At 43.5% G+C, this 19,019-nt stretch overlaps 1 protein-coding gene across 1 annotated transcript in view; it reads left to right on the top strand.

Annotated features, from left to right (window-relative positions):
* Positions 1-19,019, top strand: part of iqgap1 (IQ motif containing GTPase activating protein 1) — a 45,885-nt gene that overhangs the window by 15,933 nt on the left and 10,933 nt on the right. The window contains exons 3-25 of the mRNA XM_079159871.1: positions 889-1,045; positions 1,342-1,419; positions 2,446-2,522; positions 4,091-4,158; positions 4,548-4,661; positions 5,806-5,984; positions 6,557-6,644; positions 6,728-6,885; positions 6,967-7,051; positions 7,159-7,322; positions 8,665-8,825; positions 9,534-9,658; positions 10,199-10,362; positions 13,962-14,052; positions 14,199-14,366; positions 15,197-15,339; positions 15,426-15,596; positions 15,678-15,761; positions 16,590-16,661; positions 17,218-17,287; positions 17,421-17,785; positions 17,878-18,041; positions 18,652-18,876. Of these exons, the coding sequence (XP_079015997.1) occupies positions 889-1,045; positions 1,342-1,419; positions 2,446-2,522; positions 4,091-4,158; positions 4,548-4,661; positions 5,806-5,984; positions 6,557-6,644; positions 6,728-6,885; positions 6,967-7,051; positions 7,159-7,322; positions 8,665-8,825; positions 9,534-9,658; positions 10,199-10,362; positions 13,962-14,052; positions 14,199-14,366; positions 15,197-15,339; positions 15,426-15,596; positions 15,678-15,761; positions 16,590-16,661; positions 17,218-17,287; positions 17,421-17,785; positions 17,878-18,041; positions 18,652-18,876 (3,171 nt within the window). The remainder of the gene's footprint in view (positions 1-888; positions 1,046-1,341; positions 1,420-2,445; positions 2,523-4,090; positions 4,159-4,547; positions 4,662-5,805; positions 5,985-6,556; positions 6,645-6,727; positions 6,886-6,966; positions 7,052-7,158; positions 7,323-8,664; positions 8,826-9,533; positions 9,659-10,198; positions 10,363-13,961; positions 14,053-14,198; positions 14,367-15,196; positions 15,340-15,425; positions 15,597-15,677; positions 15,762-16,589; positions 16,662-17,217; positions 17,288-17,420; positions 17,786-17,877; positions 18,042-18,651; positions 18,877-19,019) is intronic.

Here is a 19,019-nt window from a genome sequence, read left to right as displayed (position 1 = left end):
AGGCCCGTCCCAGTATAGGAGCTCAGCGTGTCTCCTCTGTGGCCCAGAGCGGACACGTCCACACAGCAGGAATGTGACTCCACAATATGACCTAAAAGAAATGAAATGTCCCACGTGAGGAATGCTGGGAACTCGGTGTTCAGGAGGAGAGGTTACCACAGGCCAGGTTAGGTGTGTGTGTGTGTGTGTGTGTGTGTGTGTGTGTGTGTGTGTGTGTGTGTGTGTGTGTGTGTGTGTGTGTGGGTGTGTGTGGGTGTGGGTGTGGGGTGTTCTGGAGCTGCAGAGCCGTCAGCCAGACCAGTTTTATTGGTGCAGAATAATTCACGAAATGCTTATTAGGGAATGTGAAGGAGCTATAATGTGTGCAATACAGACTGTATACTAGCTTTTTTTTTTACTGTGGGTTCATTTTCATCTAAAACACAGTGAGGAATGATCCTCCCTCAGGGCTCCTTATTTTCTATAATTGATGACGAATCAATCAGTCGATCAACAGGAAGTTGAGCCTCGCTGAAATGTAGGTGAAGCTGGATGAGAAGTCATCAAGTAATTAGGATTCCAGTGACAGCTTCCGTCTGACCAACTGGATGCATCCACCAATTAATGGGTTGACTTGATCAAGAGCTTCTTAAATAGCTGTTAATCTGAGCACAGCCCATTTTAAACTTGTATAAAGCAGTCATTGTATTTATCACTGCTTTCTATTTCCAAGGGCCAGGACACCCTCGTTTAAATAAACCCCTTTTGAAGTGCTGTCTTGAGTTTCATCAGCAGTAATTATCCCCTGTAGGGAAGCTAAGCTGTATCTTTAAGTATCCATGTACTGTATGTTTCCTCTTTGTGTTCTCTGTGATATAAATGTTGTTGTGTGTGTGCTCTCTTTTGCAGATGGATGGAGGCCTGTCTGGACGAGGAGTTGCCTCCCACCACGGAGCTGGAGGAGGGGCTGAGGAACGGCGTCTATCTGGCCAAACTGGGCAACTTCTTCGCCCCGAAAACCGTCTCCCTCAAGAAGATCTACGACCGCGAACAGACGCGCTACAAGGTGAAAACATGCATTATGTATTTATACAATCGAAGGAAGATAAAATGTCTATAATCTGATTGTCAGTCAGAAGGGTGAAATGTATGGTTGCATGCGTTTCCACGTCATGTGCTTTAAAAATAACTCTGTTATTAAAGAGATTAAACTGCAAATCGTGTTGAAAACATCACCTGCATTGAGTTGTGACTTTGTGAAGTAAACACAGTGATGAATATCCACAGCAGTCATAAAGCAATCCGGCCTTTAGTTCTCAAGTAAAAGTAAAAGTTTGTTGACGTTTGGTTTCTCTCTTCCAGGCGACCGGTCTCCATTTCAGACACACAGACAACGTCATCCAGTGGCTCAACGCCATGGCAGAGAAGGGACTGCCAAAGGTGAGCGTGGCTCGCATCTGTCCCGGGATATCTCTCGCATGAACATGTACCTAGAATTACAATTATAGAGAAGTGATGAACTTTATTTTATTAAATATCAGGCGTAAGTCAGGGGTTCCTCCCGGAGGAGGCAGTAATATAAATTCTGTTTCTTGTCTAGAAAACGTTTTCGTTGAGGTTTTTTGTATTTATTAATTTGTTGAACGATGCAAATACATTCTAGCTGCTAAATCTATGTGGCACAGGTCTGCCTGTGTGACCATATCAATGTCGCTGAAGATCATTTAAAAAAGCGTCGACTTCCTACCTTCAAGGCATCAGTTGGTGCCAGTTAACTTCAGCACAGTGTGGAAATCAACTTGAATTTAGTTTAAGACACAGTAGATTGTCACATGGTTATGTAACTGTGTTTCCGTATATTGAAGTATCGCATCAGAAAAGTTGTGCAAAATTTTGAAAAGTTAGTTTGAGTTGTTTTTTGTAGAGGAAGAGATGATGCGCTAGATGGATTATGGAAACACCTTTTCCTGAATAGGTTCTTCTCTGATGTTCCCATAATGTGCGGATGCTTGTCTTCGTCTCCAGACAGCATTAAACATGGCCAATACTCACTGACGTGACAGAACAATTAAAACAGATTGATACTGTGGTGAAATGAACTCAACTGGAGAGGAGAAATTATTTGTTAACTTTGTTTGGCAGTGCGTATGTACAAATGGTCCTTTTTTTTAAATGACTTTTCAGAATAAAAGAAGTTAAAAGTTGCCCATTATTACAGTAAAAGTGTTATCCTGACACATTTCCCCACCTGTTAGCTCTGGAAACAACAAACAAAAATCAGCCCCAAACAATCACCAACTGGCAGCTTCAACAGAAAATATAAGTCCTTTTCATTTCACACGCCATTGTGTAATCAGAGCTACTAACCCTGAATCACTGCTGCACTCGTGCTGCGACACGCCGGTGTGCTGCTACCATGAAAGCGGCCCCGCTCTGATCCACTCAATGTCCCCGTTTGTGTTTCAGATCTTCTACCCAGAAACCACAGACATATATGACAGAAAGAACATGCCGCGCTGCATCTACTGTATACATGCACTCAGGTACCCTCTCTGTCTTTGTCTCTCTGTCTTTGTCTGTGTGGCTATGCAGCGGGGTGTTTTCAGTTATAACGTTTACAGATATTGTGTTTTAAATGTCAACATTGACTCCTCATTCATTGTATGGCGAGTTTTTCCAGCCTGTGAAGTTTTTTTTTATGAGGTGAACACTGCAGTTTTTCAGGTACACAAGCTACAGAGCCGTTTGTTTTAATAGAGCGTTGCAAGTCAGGTAAAATAAATGCAGGGGCGTTTGGCCTGGTGTTGGTGTTGGTGTTTGTGTGCTTGAATATATATACTGTGTGTGTATATACATATGTACACATGTATATGCATATGTTTCGGTGTACAGCTTCGTGATTGCGATAGCGTCACAACCGCGCAAGATGCAGTCAAGAAACTTCTAAGAGGAGTGTAGTTGAGATCAAAATGAAGGCAAAGCTCAAAGATACTTGAGATCCGAGCAAGAGCGGCTGATTTGGCGTCGCGGCTGGTGTGATGCCATCACAAGATGGTTTCCAGTTGTCTGTTACTTTTGAATCTGACAGTATTTTTACTCCCTGAAACGCAAGACAGTTTTATTGGTTTGCCCAGATGGCAACCTCCGGTTTGGAAAAGTGAAGTCAAAGCTTCATGTGTTAAAGCTGCATTCTCTCTAGTGTCCACCAGGGGGCGACTCCTCTGGTTGTATAGAAGTCTATGAGAAAATGACTCTACTTCTCTCTTGATTTATTACCTCAGTAAACATTGTAAACATGAGTTTATGGTCTCAATCTCTAGTTTCAAGTCTTCTTCAATACAGCATGATGTTCATTTAGTAAATGATGGTCCATTTAGAGTCAAACAGACCATAAAGCAGGGGATGCTTTAGGGCGGGGCTACACAGTGATTGACAGGTCTCTACCACGGCATTGTCGGTCTGGGAGTTGTGCAACTTGTACAACTTTAACCCTTTCACAGTGTGTTTTCAGAGGTTCATTGTAACATTTCGGCCGCCTATAAAGGTATTTTTTAGCGTCTGGTTGAACTTAGCTCTTAAACCACTTCTGGTTGCAAAAAAATTAAATGGCGACAAAACGCCGAACTCGAGGCTTCAAAGCGGGAGTCCACAAACCAAATGGGTGAGGTCACGATGACTAAGTCCACTTCTTATATGCGCTCTGGGTTTACCTCACTTTGTCACGGAAGTTGAAGAAACAAATTACAACAAACAATTCCAATGCATGTGTTTGCATTGTTTGAATCTGCAGCTTCACAAAGTGACACGAGTGACGACGTGGTCGAGTGTTGACGCATCTGTTTCCTGGCCCTTAAATGACAGGGCTGCTTTCTGAGACTTGCTCGCTCTGACCTGTCAGTCTTTGAACCCCTCTTACTTCCCTCTTTTTATTGCAGTAATTAGGTTGTGCTGAAGTTGTAATATTCATGTCATCAATATGTCCGTCCCTGTGCAAAGACAAACCCTGCATGGATTTGTTTTGTGTATATTCGTTTCTGTTCTCTTCCTGTTCTGCTACTGCCTACGCTGCCATGTTCCTTTTATTTATTGTCTCTCCATCCTCTTTTTACAGCTTGTACCTGTTCAAGCTCGGCCTGGCCCCTCAAATCCAGGATCTGTATGGAAAAGTAGATTTCACCGGTAAGCTTGCACACGAGTCCGTGCATCTGTTTTCCTCATTCTGTCGCCTGTTAATCCAATTATGTCATCTTAGATCTATGAATGTCACCGTGTTGCCAAAGTTAACATGAAGTTTCAAATGTGTCTGGACCCTGAAAGCAGCGCCGAGAGGAGGAGTGTTGTTTTCCCCCAGCAGGCCACAGTGTGGGGAAACTGCTGGAAATGTGAAAGTCATTAGTAATTGTGGGAGCTTTTCCTGTCAGTTGAGTTCCCGCTTGGCTTCATGTCCCAGAGTTAGAAAGCTGATTATCACACATGAGCCAGGAATGGTTTGTCTCCACATCCCCCCCCCCTCCTTCAAATCTGCTCCGTGCATTGATGTTTTCCTTCTGCTCTGTCTTCTCTCACAGAGGAGGAGATCAACAACATGAAGAGTGAGCTGGAAAAGTATGGGATCCAGATGCCCGCCTTCAGCAAGATCGGCGGGATCCTGGCCAATGAGCTGTCGGTGGATGAAGCTGCATGTGAGAGAGGGCTCGGGTGTCGTGGGGGAGAGGGGCGGGATCTGATAGCTGCAGATTATGTAGTTTAGTTGATTCATGCATTCATAATTAAACTTCTGGAGGTAATTCAGCCATATTTTTTGGGATCTATCAATTGTTTACCTAAGAAACAAATAAGACAGAATTACAGCTACAGTTGTTTTTGTCTTTGTGCAACATAATGCTACATTTCCACAAATTCCCATGATAATGGCTCCGCTTCTACTCCTTCTATAGACTTTAAAGTTGAATTGATTTTGGCATTTAGAGTTCACTTTTTTCTCCACTTCTTTTATATGTTTTAAGCAGTTTTTATTCGGTAAACTGCATCCAACTAAATGTACTACATTCAATGTGTACATTCAAAAAATAGAATCTTTTTTTCTGTGTTTAGTATCGTTCCTGCAGCACTCCATTAGTGAAGAGTGGCCGTTGAATTAGCCTACGAATCACATTATGCTAACTGCTAGTATCCGCATAGATAGCTAGCATTCACATATCACAGCGATTAGCATAAGCTAATTGAAAGGCTAACGGCTATCATGAACGGTGAATTTAAAAAACAGAAAAGTCAGGCAAAAATGTTTAAAGTATCGTAGACCAAGCCTCATGGTTTATGTGGTGCTTTTAATGTTCTGTAACCTGTAGCATGAAATCGGGGTGGAATTAGCAGGCTAGTTTCCGTGGTGACGGCACGTAATTTAACACAGTATTTATATAGAAAGTAGTATTTAGGTGGAATAATACTCCGATCCTAGAAATGTGGTCCAGAAGCTGCAGCCTCCTAATGCAGGAACACAGTATCGCCCCTCGCTGCCCAGATTTGCACTTCTCTCACGTTCTAGAGGCATTCTTTGAATTTCCAGGATAGAGGCCAAAACTCGTAACAAAACAAAAGTTACTCTTTAACAGACAGACATGAGAGTAGTATCAATCTTTTCATCTGACTCTTGCCAAGAAAGTGGAGAAACAAGCCCAACCAAAATCTTAAATAATTCCTTAAGTTCAACGTTTATTGATTGATACTTAACATCCTCTATCAGACGTATAAAAATGCAGATTAAAGTCCCCAAAATCTGTATGCAGCCATCTCCTCACCCCCCCCTCTTCCCCCCCCCCCCCTCAGTACATGCCGCTGTGATCGCCATCAACGAGGCCATCGACCAGGGCGTACCGGAGGGCACTGTGGCCGCTATGCAGAACCCCAACGCCATGCTGGTCCAGCTGGACCCCAGCGCTGCTCGCCAGTACCACGACACGCTGTACCAGGCCAAGGGAATGAAGGTGGCCAACTCACGCAAACGGGTACGGAGCTTTTTTTAAATCGTCAGCGATCAAAGATGCTGTGCACAGCTTTCAGATCACCAGAGTCGACGGATGGTGGCCCTGGGGCAACATCTCCTTTGAGAGACCATAAATACCATATAATTAAAAAACGGGGCGAGCAATTGTCCACGTTTTTTGATTAGACAATAATCGAACATACAGCCTGAAGCGCAAGAAAAATTTGGCATGGGACAGAATAACATGCTGAGGTCGACACAAACCACTCGGGCAACAAATAATAAATCGGCCACTACAGTAAAGAACGGTGGCTCGAAGACGGACTGAGAGGGGAATGAAATCACTCCGTTCTCTTGACAGATTTGCCAGCACTTCTTACAGTGAGATGTAAATGTAGGATTGATGATTGTTTCGCCAACAGGCAGAGCAAATAAATGACCAAAATTACAGCAGAGAATCAGAGCAGGGGAACAAGTCTGCAAAGAGATATTTGTTACTCTGTTGTCCTGCAGCCGAAAATGTGATAATAAATAGTGCTAATGTGTAATGCCGTTATATTTTAGCCATATTTTGTTGTTGCTCCGCTCCAACAGCAAATGGAGAACGCCGAAGCAGAGAGAGATATCTACGACGAGCTTCTCACCCAGGCTGAAATCCAGGGCAACGTCAAAAAGGTCAACGGTAAGTCACACCAAACACGCGTGTTTTGTACTGCCTCGGTTTCCATGGCGCAGTAGTGAAAACGTCAACTCTTTCTCCTGCAGTGAGCAACGCCTTGAGTGCGGCCGAACAGGCGTTGCTGAGTGGCGATGAGGACAAGTTATACGAGGCCCTTAAAGCCATGGGGGTTCAGAACCTGCAGGTCCAGAACAAAGGCTGGTACCTCAAGCAGCTGCAGGCCGACCGGGAGAATAAAGACCAGGTGGGGGATCAGTGTGCAAACAAAGAAAAGTCTGCTTTCCGTCTCCTCTGTGTCATTTTATCTTAACGTCTTCCTCGTTAGGCGTCTCCGGGAGAAGCCCTGACTAAGGACGAGTTGCAGAGCGGCGTGGACGTGGCCAATGAGATTGCAGAAGGCTACCTAAAGAGTACGCAAACATATTTATGTCTTCTTCCCCATTTCTACGTCTGTATCTGCTCTTATAATTAATGTGTGTGTGTGTGTGTGTGTGTGTGTGTGTGTGTCTGTCTGTAGTGTTGAAGGCAGTGGAACGCATCAACGGCGCCGTCAGGGCGGGCGTGCCGGAGAAGACGGTGGAGGAGCTGATGAACCCCGATGCTCAGCTGCCGGAAGTCTACCCGAGTGCTGCGGACCTCTACCAGAGAGAGCTGTTCAGCCTGCAGCAGCAGAGCCCGGAGGTACCCAGACACCAAGAAACGCACAAGAAACACACAACCGCATCGTTCTTCACACAAAGGAAACATGGGGCCGTGTGGCTTTTGAGGCTAAATTACAGGAAGAGTTGGCCTGAAAATGATCGTCATCAGTCAGAGTTTATTTTATGAGCTGATGAATAAAAACTAATTTATCACCACCTTGTCTCATTTTACAAGTGATGACACGTATTTAATGCAAATATTTTTGGACTTTCTCGTATTTTACGTCGCAGTGCTACAACAGCCATTATGAGCAAAACAAATCATTTGTATGGAGGCTGGGGAGAGCTGTAGAAAGAGCCGAGAAAAAACCTTGACATTTCCGAGATTGAAGAAGTAAATTTGTTGTATTTCCCCTAAACTATACACGCAAGCTTCTCCATAGACAGACATTGCAACAATCCATCAACCCAACTTTGCTTGCTTGGTCCATTAATGGATTTCCATGAAAAAGCAGTTTTGTATTCAGCTCCATGTAGACTAAATATAGGTTTAATTGATTAGACGATGTTGTTGATGATTTATTCTTATTTCTGATTTATCTGCTTTCAAATTAAATATAATTGGTATTTGGATTGTTTGAATAAAACAATCAGTTTGAAGACATCATCCCGGGCTCTGGGAACTATTGATGGGCCTTTTTGTGTTTGCTGTTTGTTGCAGACTTTACTTCTCAGAAGGCTGATCTTTATATTAGATGGAACGTACGCCTTTAAAAAGCTGAAAATGTAATGGAATTTTAAAATAGTAATTTCCATGCCTGGAGACGTTCAACCCAGAAATTTTGGGAAAAGTCTGGGATATTTGCTTCTCAAATACATGTATAATAGAGCATATGTGATTCAGTTAATAACGGCTGTGAAAAATCTATATCGGTTAAACAATATTTTAAAGGGACAGTTGACCAGTTGTAATTAAAAATGCACATTTTTCCTTTAGTCTAGCTCTAGTGCTATTTATCAATCTAGACTGTTTTTAAAGACATTGGCTGATGTCTGCCTTCAATTCAATTTGTTGGAAGATGTAGAAACGATTTATAGTTCAAACGCCTTTTATTCTTGTTTTTCATGTATACACAGATGTTTCAGAGAATTTATGGTCATGAAAATTTGTTATGGAAATGTATTGGTCAAAATGCCCATGAACCCCGGTACCATAACCATTTTAAAAACCATACAGCCCTCGTCTCTCATCGCTGACGTCTTCATCACCTTCACAGTTGCTTCAGAGCCGGTTTCTGACGCTCCATGGCTCCTCTGATTTAACTGTGCAGCAACGAATCAAGACGCCATCAACACGACTTTGTTTCCCGTTGTCCCCGCAGGGCTCGCTGTCCCACCCCGAGCTGCTCGTTGCTGTGGAGATGCTGTCGTCGGTGGTGCTGATGAACCAGGCGATGGACGTCGGAGACCGAGCCGCGCTCTGGAAGCAGCTGTCCAGCAACGTCACTGGACTCAGTAATGTGGAGGATGAATATGCACAGAGGTGAGCACGCACGCACACACACACACAAGTACACACCAGGAGTCAGTGACATATTGCCTGAAGCCCACTTTCCCACTGGACGAAAAACCCACTAACATCTGGCTTTTGTTTTGGGACAAATTAAGTGAATATACAATAAATAAAATCAACAACGATTTGGACAAAATATTATAATTTATTAACATACAAAACATGCTATTAATATGCTCTCCTCAAACTCACCCGACTCCATTGACAGAAACAGCTATTTTACCTCGCTGATCATCCAAACACACTTCAAACTCAACAAACAAAATAAAACTTAAAACCTTCTTGATTAATCTTTCTTCTGTACCAACAATCACCAATCGTAAAAACACACTTCATTCAAACGACAGAAACAAAATAAAACCGATTAAAACCATCTTGGTTCGTCTTTCCACTGTTCCAACAGTCACCGACTCTGGGTTGAGAGTTTGAAAGAGAGACAGAAAGAAGTAACCACCAAAACATTTTCACTGTTTATGAACCTTGGTTGTCAACAAAAAACTCCCAAAACAGAAAGTTGTACTTGTCCATCGCCTGTTTTTAACGGGTTTTCTCTTGTTAAAACATAAACATTTTAAGCGGGAAAAGGATATTTGTGATGTCCGAGGTTTTTCTCTGTGTTTCCTGAACGCAACGAGGCCGGCCGTCTGATGTGTTGTCGTATACCTGTGTGCTCCTCAGGTACATGGACGAACTGATGCGTCTCAAGGCGGTAGCCAGAGAGGAGGGCAGCGACTTTCTCACCTGGAACGACATTCAAGCCTGTATCGACCAAGTCAACCAGACTGTGCAGGAGGAGCATGAACGTAAGGGACACGTGCTCGCATCCGTTCACACCCACATGTGTCAAACACCAACTTCACACCGACTCCAAACCACACATCGTATCAAATAGACAGCAGTGATTGATCCAAATTACAGTTAAATGTTAAAAATGGTTCACAGATAAGCTAATAAGCTAATAGCTTGTGTGCTAACAGATGACCTGCGCAGGATTGGATGGTAAACCTCTCAGAACTATTAGATTTTTAGATAGTATACAACTAATAATATGGTTAAACATACATACAAATAATTTTAATACAGAAGAATACAGTTATGGTTTATGTAGAGGGCTCCATCAACCCCAGGATAACAGTTTCTTAACCTTGGGGAATGTCCTTTGTTGGCCGCAGGTTCAGAAGTGTAACAAAAGTCACTAACTGCACTCCCTGAAGAAATATCATTTAAAAAATTGGGGAAAACTAAAAAGCGATTTCAGGGAGATGAAGACTCATCTTCTCATATCGTATCGGGATCAAAGTCTCGGAGTGTTAATCGGTCCACCTGTACGTCTGCGTGCGCAGGTATTGCCGCCATCGGACTGATCAACGAGGCCCTGGACGAAGGGGATCCCACGAAGACCCTGTCCATGCTGCAGAACCCCTCAGCCAAGCTCACGGACGTGGACCCGTCTGTGGCTCAGCACTACCACGATAAACTGCTGGAGGCCCGCAGAGAGAAAGCTCACGTGAGACAAAAAAACATACACGGTCTTTGTGATGTAGAGAGGACGGTTTGAATGAATACTAAGTTCTCTCTGGCTAGCGTGTCCCGGTCGCCCCTTTTGTTGCTTTTTTCATGTGTGTCTAGCATTCAGGTGAGTGTTATGCAAACACGTCATGCAAACAGCGCCTGGCTACAGTTACATCCAGACTACAAACGTGTTTTACTGCAGCTCATACAGCTCAGAAGCTGTCAGTGTGACTGGGCATATCATAGATATTGGTGTATTTTAAGGACTCTAATGAATCTGGTTATTATGAGGCTAAAAGGAGGCTCGTTTCCTGCTTAAACACGATGTTCGGGGCCAAAAGTGTGCAGATGTTTGAGGTTTAGTTCAGGCAGAATGCTGCTGGATAAGAGCTCAGATTTCTGCTCCTGCCTCCAAAACACTCCAAAATATCAGCGGTTTTGGGGGAACAGTGAACAACATGCATACAGGGATCTCAGAACCCGTCGTGGTTGCAGACGGCTCCGTGTGACTCAGGCCTCTGAGCGCCACATGACACGATCAGACTGCTGATGTCATGGTGCGATCATCCTCCCCCCCCCCCACACACACACACACACTCACTTCCTGTCGTCTGCCTCATTGCTCTCTCTGTCTCTTCAGCTTTCTGAGGTTTGACCCGCCACGCGTGCATCTGTAGAAGGCAGTCTCTCTCCGCTGCTCGCTCTCGGACTCATTTGCCTGTGATATCTTCACTTGATCGCGGCGAGCCGATGAATGTGTGCGTCTGTGCAGCACATTTGCGTACGATGTCGCGGGGAGACGACCATGTTTGGGTCGTTTTCCCTTTCGTGGAAATGCCTGATGAGCATAAACTGGAAACGTTGGCTCTGGATTTCTTAAGAACGAGCTCTTTGAATAGAACAATTCTCAGAGTATCCATTTTAGCACACACAGTCCCAGTTTGTCCCGTGTAAATACAGATAAAAGAAGTCTCTTATCACGCTTAGACCCCTGAATATTTGGCCGCTGCCCACGCTGTTTTAGTTGAACCCTTGAATGCATCACTCGTCACGCTTTCTGAACGGCACCCAGAAAGATAATTAAATAAAAATAAAGTACAAAAACAGGAGAGGAAAAAAAGGCAAACTATTTTCCTGCCGATGTCACAGGCAAAGGAAATAACAAGCCGGGCCTCAGTCATTTGCTTCCATAAAAGGGCAGAAAGCTGACCGCTATATTAAATGGACCAGAGCCACGGGCGCACACACACACACACACACACACACACACACACACACACACACACACACTGTTTGAGGTGATTAGCTAAAGAAGCAGGAAGTAGTTGGTGCTTTGTGGACTTCCTGTTGGCTTTCAAAGCATCGTAAGAGGGGAAAGACCCACATGGCTAAGATGTAGTGTTAGATCTCCAGGTGATGTGAGGTCAGAGGGGCCTTTTTTTTTTCACCCGTATTTCAATTTGTAAATAACTTCTTGGTGTCGCATCAGAGTTCTGCAGGAATGAGTCCTGAAAGATTTTTGGTAAGATGCCTGATGTGACTTTGAGAGATTTTAAGGATTTGTTCTATGATATAAAATACCTCAGTAAATACCCCTCTCGTGACTGTAAGAGTTTCTACACGTCTTAAAAAAGTGGCTAAATGAAACCACTAAATATCATGCTCTCTTGCTCCGGTGCTAATGGCCTCAAAAGCGTCCTTTTATATAACGGCCAACATGGCTCCTGTCATTTTCGATTAGAAGTGAGGCAGAAAAAACAAGTCGAGAAAACAAAATTTTAAAAATGCAGAAATGGAAACAAAAAGTCAGAGAGACTAGTTTTATAACATATATATTGAATTATAGTATGTAATTTAAAACATGGAAGATTCGTACCACCTCCTGCTATTATTAGAAGTGATCTGAGAATCTGCTGGTAGAACTAATATCTTGCATACAGGGCTGAGCTCTGAGTCTGGATTAACACAGGAAGTCCTGCACAGACTCCTCTGACTCACAAGCCCAATATAGTGTCCTGCAGATACATCTGCCTCTTCAGATGGTTATCCCCTCGCTCTGTAACTGCAACAGTCAACAACCGGGACTGCATACGTTTCCAGTCTGTGCAGGACAGATGAATGAGCTCATGGTTTCTAGGGAAGAAAAAGTTTAGACGGTTAAATTACAAACTACCCGACAGCCCACAGCTCTCACTTCCTCTGTTTCCATGATGCGCATGTAACGTCTGATGAGCTCCACCAAGCTACGCCCTTTCGTCTCCGGCAACCACACCCTGTCTCCCGCCAGCTGCAGGGACTTCTTCACCCACACACACACACACACACACACACACACACACACACACGCATAACAATTACATCACCAAGTGTAAACATACTAAACAGTGATCGCCTAGGTACAGCCGTTTACCATAAAGACTGAGCTCCTTTGAGTCCCCTCCCCTCTGCATTAGAAATCTTCCTCCATGATCGGGTATCAGTCGTACCCGCCCACCTCTTTCACACACACACACACACACACACCTCCTCTCTTCTACCCCTGAAGCACAACGTGAAGGGGCGGGACACATGGAGGCCCGAAACCAAAATGAGTCTAGAAAGCAGCAGCAGCAGCAAGAATCAACCGGCTACCACACAGCTGTAGACGGCGTGCGCCATCTGGATGCCGTTTGGTGTCACTACAGTTCATAATGCAACTGCTGAATTGAGCATTGAGGTTTTGGTTTGGTGAGCAAATGGAATCAAGTGACATTTGCACTATTTGAGCATATATTGGTGACATTTCTTTTCTTTTCTTTGAGGTCAGTGTGGATTACTGGCTAAATGTAGCTGCTGTGACAGCATGTTGATGTTTATTTCCAGCAGCTGGAGGAGCAGTTAAAAGCTTGAAATGTGTCCGTGATGTGTCAGCCCCCCTTATTAGGCTTAAACATGTTAACAAGAAAAAAGCCCCAAAACATTATGATTTATGACCAACTTTGGTTTCTGTGCTCATCGCTGCACGCTTCATGATCTGGAGCGTCAATGATTTAATCGATAAGTTGTCAACCGTTAAGTTAATCGCCAAACTATTTGGATCAATTGTCCTCAAAATGAATCTGTTTAAAGAAAAAAGATCTTCTGATTCCATCATCTTAAAAGTGATTACTTTATTATTTCTTTACTCCTGTGACAGTTAAACTGTCTATCTTTGAGTATTTGGACAAAAAAAGACATTTGAGGACGTCTTTTTTCACTGTTTCTCACATTTTATAGACCAAACGACATTGATTCAAGGAGAAAATGATCAATAGACGAATCAACAATGAAAATAATCATTAATTACAGCCCTAATTTTGAGTTTATATCTTATTCTACTAGTTCTTAGCAATATTGTGTCTTTCACTTATGAGTTTGCATAATTTCTAAGAAAAGAAAATGTAACTTTTGAGGGTCCAGCATTTAGAGAAGTAAACAAAGACGTACAACCATGATGAATTAGAGGTGTGTGTGTGTGTGTGTGTGTGTGTGTGTGTGTGTGTGTGTGTGTGTGTGTGTGTGTGTGTGTGTGTCCTCGCTGTTCGTTTCTGATCATATTGTCCCGTGTCCCTCCAGGAGACCCAGGACCCCTCTGCTGTGCTGTGGCTGGATGAGATCCAGGGCGCCGTTCTGAAGTCGAACCAGGACACTCAGGAGGCCTTACAGTGTAACTCTCACTTCATTTTACTGGACCTATTCTACATGTTAGAGATTACAAAACAAGTACCACCCACCTTCTACACAGTGTTCGAGGTGTGAGGACAGTGTGAAGAGCAGGAAAGGCTGATGTTTTTTGCGTTTTGTATTCCGCAGTCTCGCAGTCCATCCAGGCCGTCAACGAGGCGGTGGACAGCGGCGAGCCGGCTCAGACCCTGGCTGCTCTGAGAAGACCCGGGGCGGGACTCTACGGAGTCACCTCGGAGTGTTCCCAGACCTACCAGGATGACCTGTCCAAGATCAAAGACGAGAAGAAGGCAGAGGGTGAGGAGAACATTTCGGGATGAATTTATTTTAATTTTTATTGTAAATGCCATCAGAAAAGTGACAGTCTGATAATCTGCATTTTTGATGCATCTTTTTAGTGTTTTTTAAAGTGAGAGTTTGTGACGTTTAGAAGTTAATAACAGTATTAGGATATCTGTAATATAGGAAGTGTGTTTGTCTGATGGTTCTACTACAGTAGATGAGTTTATAGAAACAGACAGGAGAACCATGTACTGCTGAGGACGTATTTTAGACTCTTAAAAGAATCTATATCAGTTTAAGTTTACACTATATATAGAATATGTTCACCGCTTTACCTTGATGTCAGACAGACCTTTATGACGGGAACTGAAGCTTTTATTTCTGCTCTCTTCAAAAACACCAGACTCCATTGATAAAAGCAATCATTTTTACCTAACAGAACACAGGAGCTGCTGGTTTACCGCTGTCTCGATTGGTTAGTTGTGTCTTTTTGTGACTCCGGTGAATCCAAACTAAACATTTCAAACACCAAAGTCATACAATAACACAAACAAACCAAGCAACGGTGGCAGCAGTAGACCAGCAACTCCTGTGTTCTCCGAGGTAAAAATGACTGTTTTTGTCAAAGGAGTCTGGTGTCGCTGAAGAGAACACAGCGGCTTCAGAAAATATTCTAAACATAGCGTACACTTTAACTGATATTTGCTTTTTTTCAGGCGTCCACAGCAGTACATTGTTTATAGCTTCTTACTGAAATGAAGAAGCGATGATGCTTCTTGCTAATCATTGGTCCACGTTGTGCCTCCACCTTGTTCACCTGCGTTCTGTTTTGGCTGTTCGTGCAGGCGATAATGGCAGCGAGTGGGTGAAGCACTGGGTGAAGGGAGGACACAACTACTATTATAACCTGCAGACCAAAGACGGCACCTGGGTGGAGCCGGAGGGCTTCCTGCAGAACAACACCCAGCTCAACAAGGAAGACATCCAAGTAGGTCACGCTCCCTGTGTCTTTTATAAGTATTTCATTTGTTTACATCGTGTTTTAACTGGTTGTTTTTGTGCTGTCCCCGTCAGTCGGTGGTTTCCGGCGTCACCACGGCCTACAATCGAGAGCAGCTGTGGCTGGCCAACGAGTCTCTCATTGCCAAGCTGCAGGCCCGCTGCCGTGGCTACCTGCTGAGGAACGGCCAGAAGGAGCGGATGAACTTCCTCAAATCCCAAGACCCTGCTGTTACATGCATACAGGTGAGATACACCTGTACGTCTATGGTCAGAGAAGCGTCTGTCGGCCTTCGGGACTCCTGCTGAAAGTCTTTCTGTTCTCAGGCGCACTGGAAAGGCAACAAACAGAGGAAGAAGTTCAAAGAGCGTAAACAGTATCTGGAGGAGCACAGCGACGAGGCCGTCAAGGTAAAACTATCATTATTATTATTAACTAAAATAGCCACGTCATGGGCAATATTACTTTCAACATTGTGCAATGTTACATTTTAATATCATGTCTGTTACTGTTTGCTACTTTTCAATATCAGGCTCAATATTACTTTTTCTATCGTAGCTTTTACTTGGCACTGGTGCTGGTATTACTTATTATTCACTTTTTACTCTTGTATTTAATCTTTGTTGTTGTCATTTAACTTTTTCTGTTGAATTTTTCTTCTATTTTTTCACTAGTGTCAGTATTACTTCTTTTACACTTAACAATTGTTATTCTGTTGTTCATATATGTTTATTTGTTTCTGTTGTAATCTTTGGTAAAACTCACAAGAATTTCTTTCTTAACTTAACTTATCGTCTCATATCTACAATTTTAATTTTATGCCGTTTAAATTTACAGACATTACAAACAATTTGTAAAACCCGCGAGTCCAAAATAATCCATATAGAAGAACGACCCTAAAAACATTTGGACTGTTTTATTATGAATTTACAAATGAATTTCAATTTTCCATTAAAAGAAAAGTCACAAAAATGTTTGTTTGCTTTAAGAATTTCCCCAACCGAGTAGTTACATAGTTGAATCTGATTGGTCGAGTCTTGACACAGACAGAAAAGAAACAAAGAGACAGTCAACAGGAAAGAGTGATGCCAGCTGCAAACAGCTGTAACAGCCGCTAAAGGCTGTTTAGTCAAACTTTAAAAAAAACAAACATCTGAGCACAGAATCGGTGCATCTCTCATTGTTATCGGCAGTATGAATACAGTTGACACTAAAGGATTTGTTTTTGTCCTTCTCAGATCCAGTCCTTGGTTCGGATGCACCAAGCTCGTAAGAAATACAAGGATCGTCTGAAGTACTTCCAAGATCACGTGAGTATTCAGCCTGAAACCTTTGTCTCATAAGATTAGCCTAAAATGTTTTCTTTGATTGAACCAGAAAGGTCCCATTGAGATGCAAACAAGAAGTACAAAAAGGGACGGATAATAAGAAGAACCCATACATGAATAGGAGGCTGAAAGATAATGTCAACAACGTTGTCTCATAAGTATTTTTAAACATTTGAAGATAAGTTAATAGCTCGTTCCAAGCTCGATGGTTTGTGAAAGGATGCACAGATTTTGAGTTTTTCTCTGTTGAGCTGGTTTTGGACCATTTAGAAGAATCAAGACAATGGATTGTAGATTGTCTGTCTCAAGAATTAGGGCGTCAAGTAAACGATTCATCTGATAGAAGCTTTAAATTTCCCCTGAGACATCCGGCCGACATTTAGTCCGTGTCCTGTGGGGTTGGAGGGAGGCAGACGGAGTCATCTAGCACTCTGACATGTGTGAAGTCATTCCCACTGCGACTCACAGTGGATTCCTGTGGTGCTGTTTCATAATGAAGACCATTGATCAGACAAGCGATTGCTGTTTTCTACTGCAGATCAATCAGGTGGTGAAGATTCAGGCTTTCATTAGAGCCAACAAGGCCAGAGACGACTACAAGACGCTGAGTGAGTACAAATCATACGTGTGTGTGTGTGTGTGTGTGTATATATATATACGTATGTGTGTATATATATACGTATATGTTCTCTCCAGCTTTGGCGGCCTCTTGACTCTCAAAAAATGTCCTTCCTCGCACAGTCAGCGCCGAGGACCCTCCGATGGCGGTGGTGAGGAAGTTCGTCCACCTGCTGGACCACAGCGACCAGGACTTCCAGGAGGAGCTGGAGCTGATGCGTCTCCGCGAGGAGGTGGTCACCAACATCCGCTCCAACCAGCAGCTGGAGAACGACCTGAACCTGATGGACATCAAGATCGGCCTGCTGGTGAAGAACAAGATCACGCTGCAGGAGGTGGTGTCCCACAGCAAGAAGCTGACCAAGAAGAACAAGGGCCAGCTGTCCAACATGATGATGATGAACAAGCAGAGGGGGGGGCTGAAGGCCCTCAGCAAGGAGAAGAGGCTCAAACTGGAAGCCTACCAGTACCTCTTTTACCTGTTACAGGTAACGTTGCGCTACTTCTCTGTCTCTAGATCCTGAACAACAGAATCACACCTCTCTGATGAACTCTCACATTTCTGCTTCTTCTTTTTCAGACCAACCCCACGTATCTCGCCAAGCTGATCTTCCAGATGCCGCAGAATAAATCCACAAAGTTCATGGACTCTGTGATCTTCACCCTTTATAACTACGCCTCCAACCAGAGGGAGGAGTACCTGCTGACCAAGCTCTTCAAAACGGCCCTGCAGGAGGAGATCAAGTGAGAACCGCTCACGTATTTCTATCCGCACTCACAAGTATCGCGTTAGAAAAGCTGCATGGAAAAGAGTCGATGCGCTAAATGGCCTCGACTGAATACAGTTAAAGCCTTGTTTATACTCGCTCAGTAACGCGCGCCTCAGCAGATGGCACACAAACTACCACGCACAAAGGTGTTCATATACGTTCTACATTATTCATGGGATAACTCTCCGAAACACCAGAGGGCGTACTAACAAAAGGTACTGAGAAGAATCAAGAAGACAAAGAATACAAGCCCTGTACAGAAGGAAGTCAAGTATTAAATGCATTATTAAGAAACAAAGCTTGAATATCCTGCAAACTATTTGATTTGGCTGCAAAATATTTATTCAAATGTAGATTTTAAGGCCTCCTGTTTGTATAGCATCTAAAAGTGAATTCCCCTGCTTTGTAAATACATGTTTCGTATATGGGGGTTAGGAAAAGTACATGGTCAGTGTAGAAGAACCTGGAAGAATACATGTGGTCTGGAAGTTTCCAAAAAGATGGAAACTCATCTACTCGGCATGACCGTTTCTTTGCGACATTTCAAAAGTTTCTTTTAAAATTCGAGTTCCAACTGTCCGCAGGTCAAAGGTTGACCAGATGAAGGAGATCGTCACAGGAAACCCTACGATCATCAAGATGGTGGTGAGCTTCCACCGGGGTGCGCGGGGACAGAACGCGCTGCGGCAGATCCTGGCACCGGTCGTCAAGGAGATCATGGACGACAAAACGCTCAACATCAAGACCGACCCGGTGGACATCTACAAGAGCTGGGTCAACCAGATGGAGACGCAGACCGGAGAGGCCAGGTGAGCCGGAGATGAGGTCGTCGTGTACCAGAGTTTCAATAAATAGGAATAAAACATCCTGCGACATCTCTGCAAAAACAGCAAAACAAGAAAGTCACGTGAAGTTATTTTAGGATAGTTAAATGGTTCAATCTGTTTACCAG

Source organism: Pholis gunnellus (genome assembly GCF_910591455.1).
Source record: "Pholis gunnellus genome assembly, chromosome: 1".
Taxonomy (NCBI): Eukaryota; Metazoa; Chordata; class Actinopteri; order Perciformes; family Pholidae; genus Pholis; species Pholis gunnellus.
The sequence above is the reverse complement of the archived record's forward strand: the minus strand, read 5'-3'. Positions and strand labels throughout refer to the sequence as shown.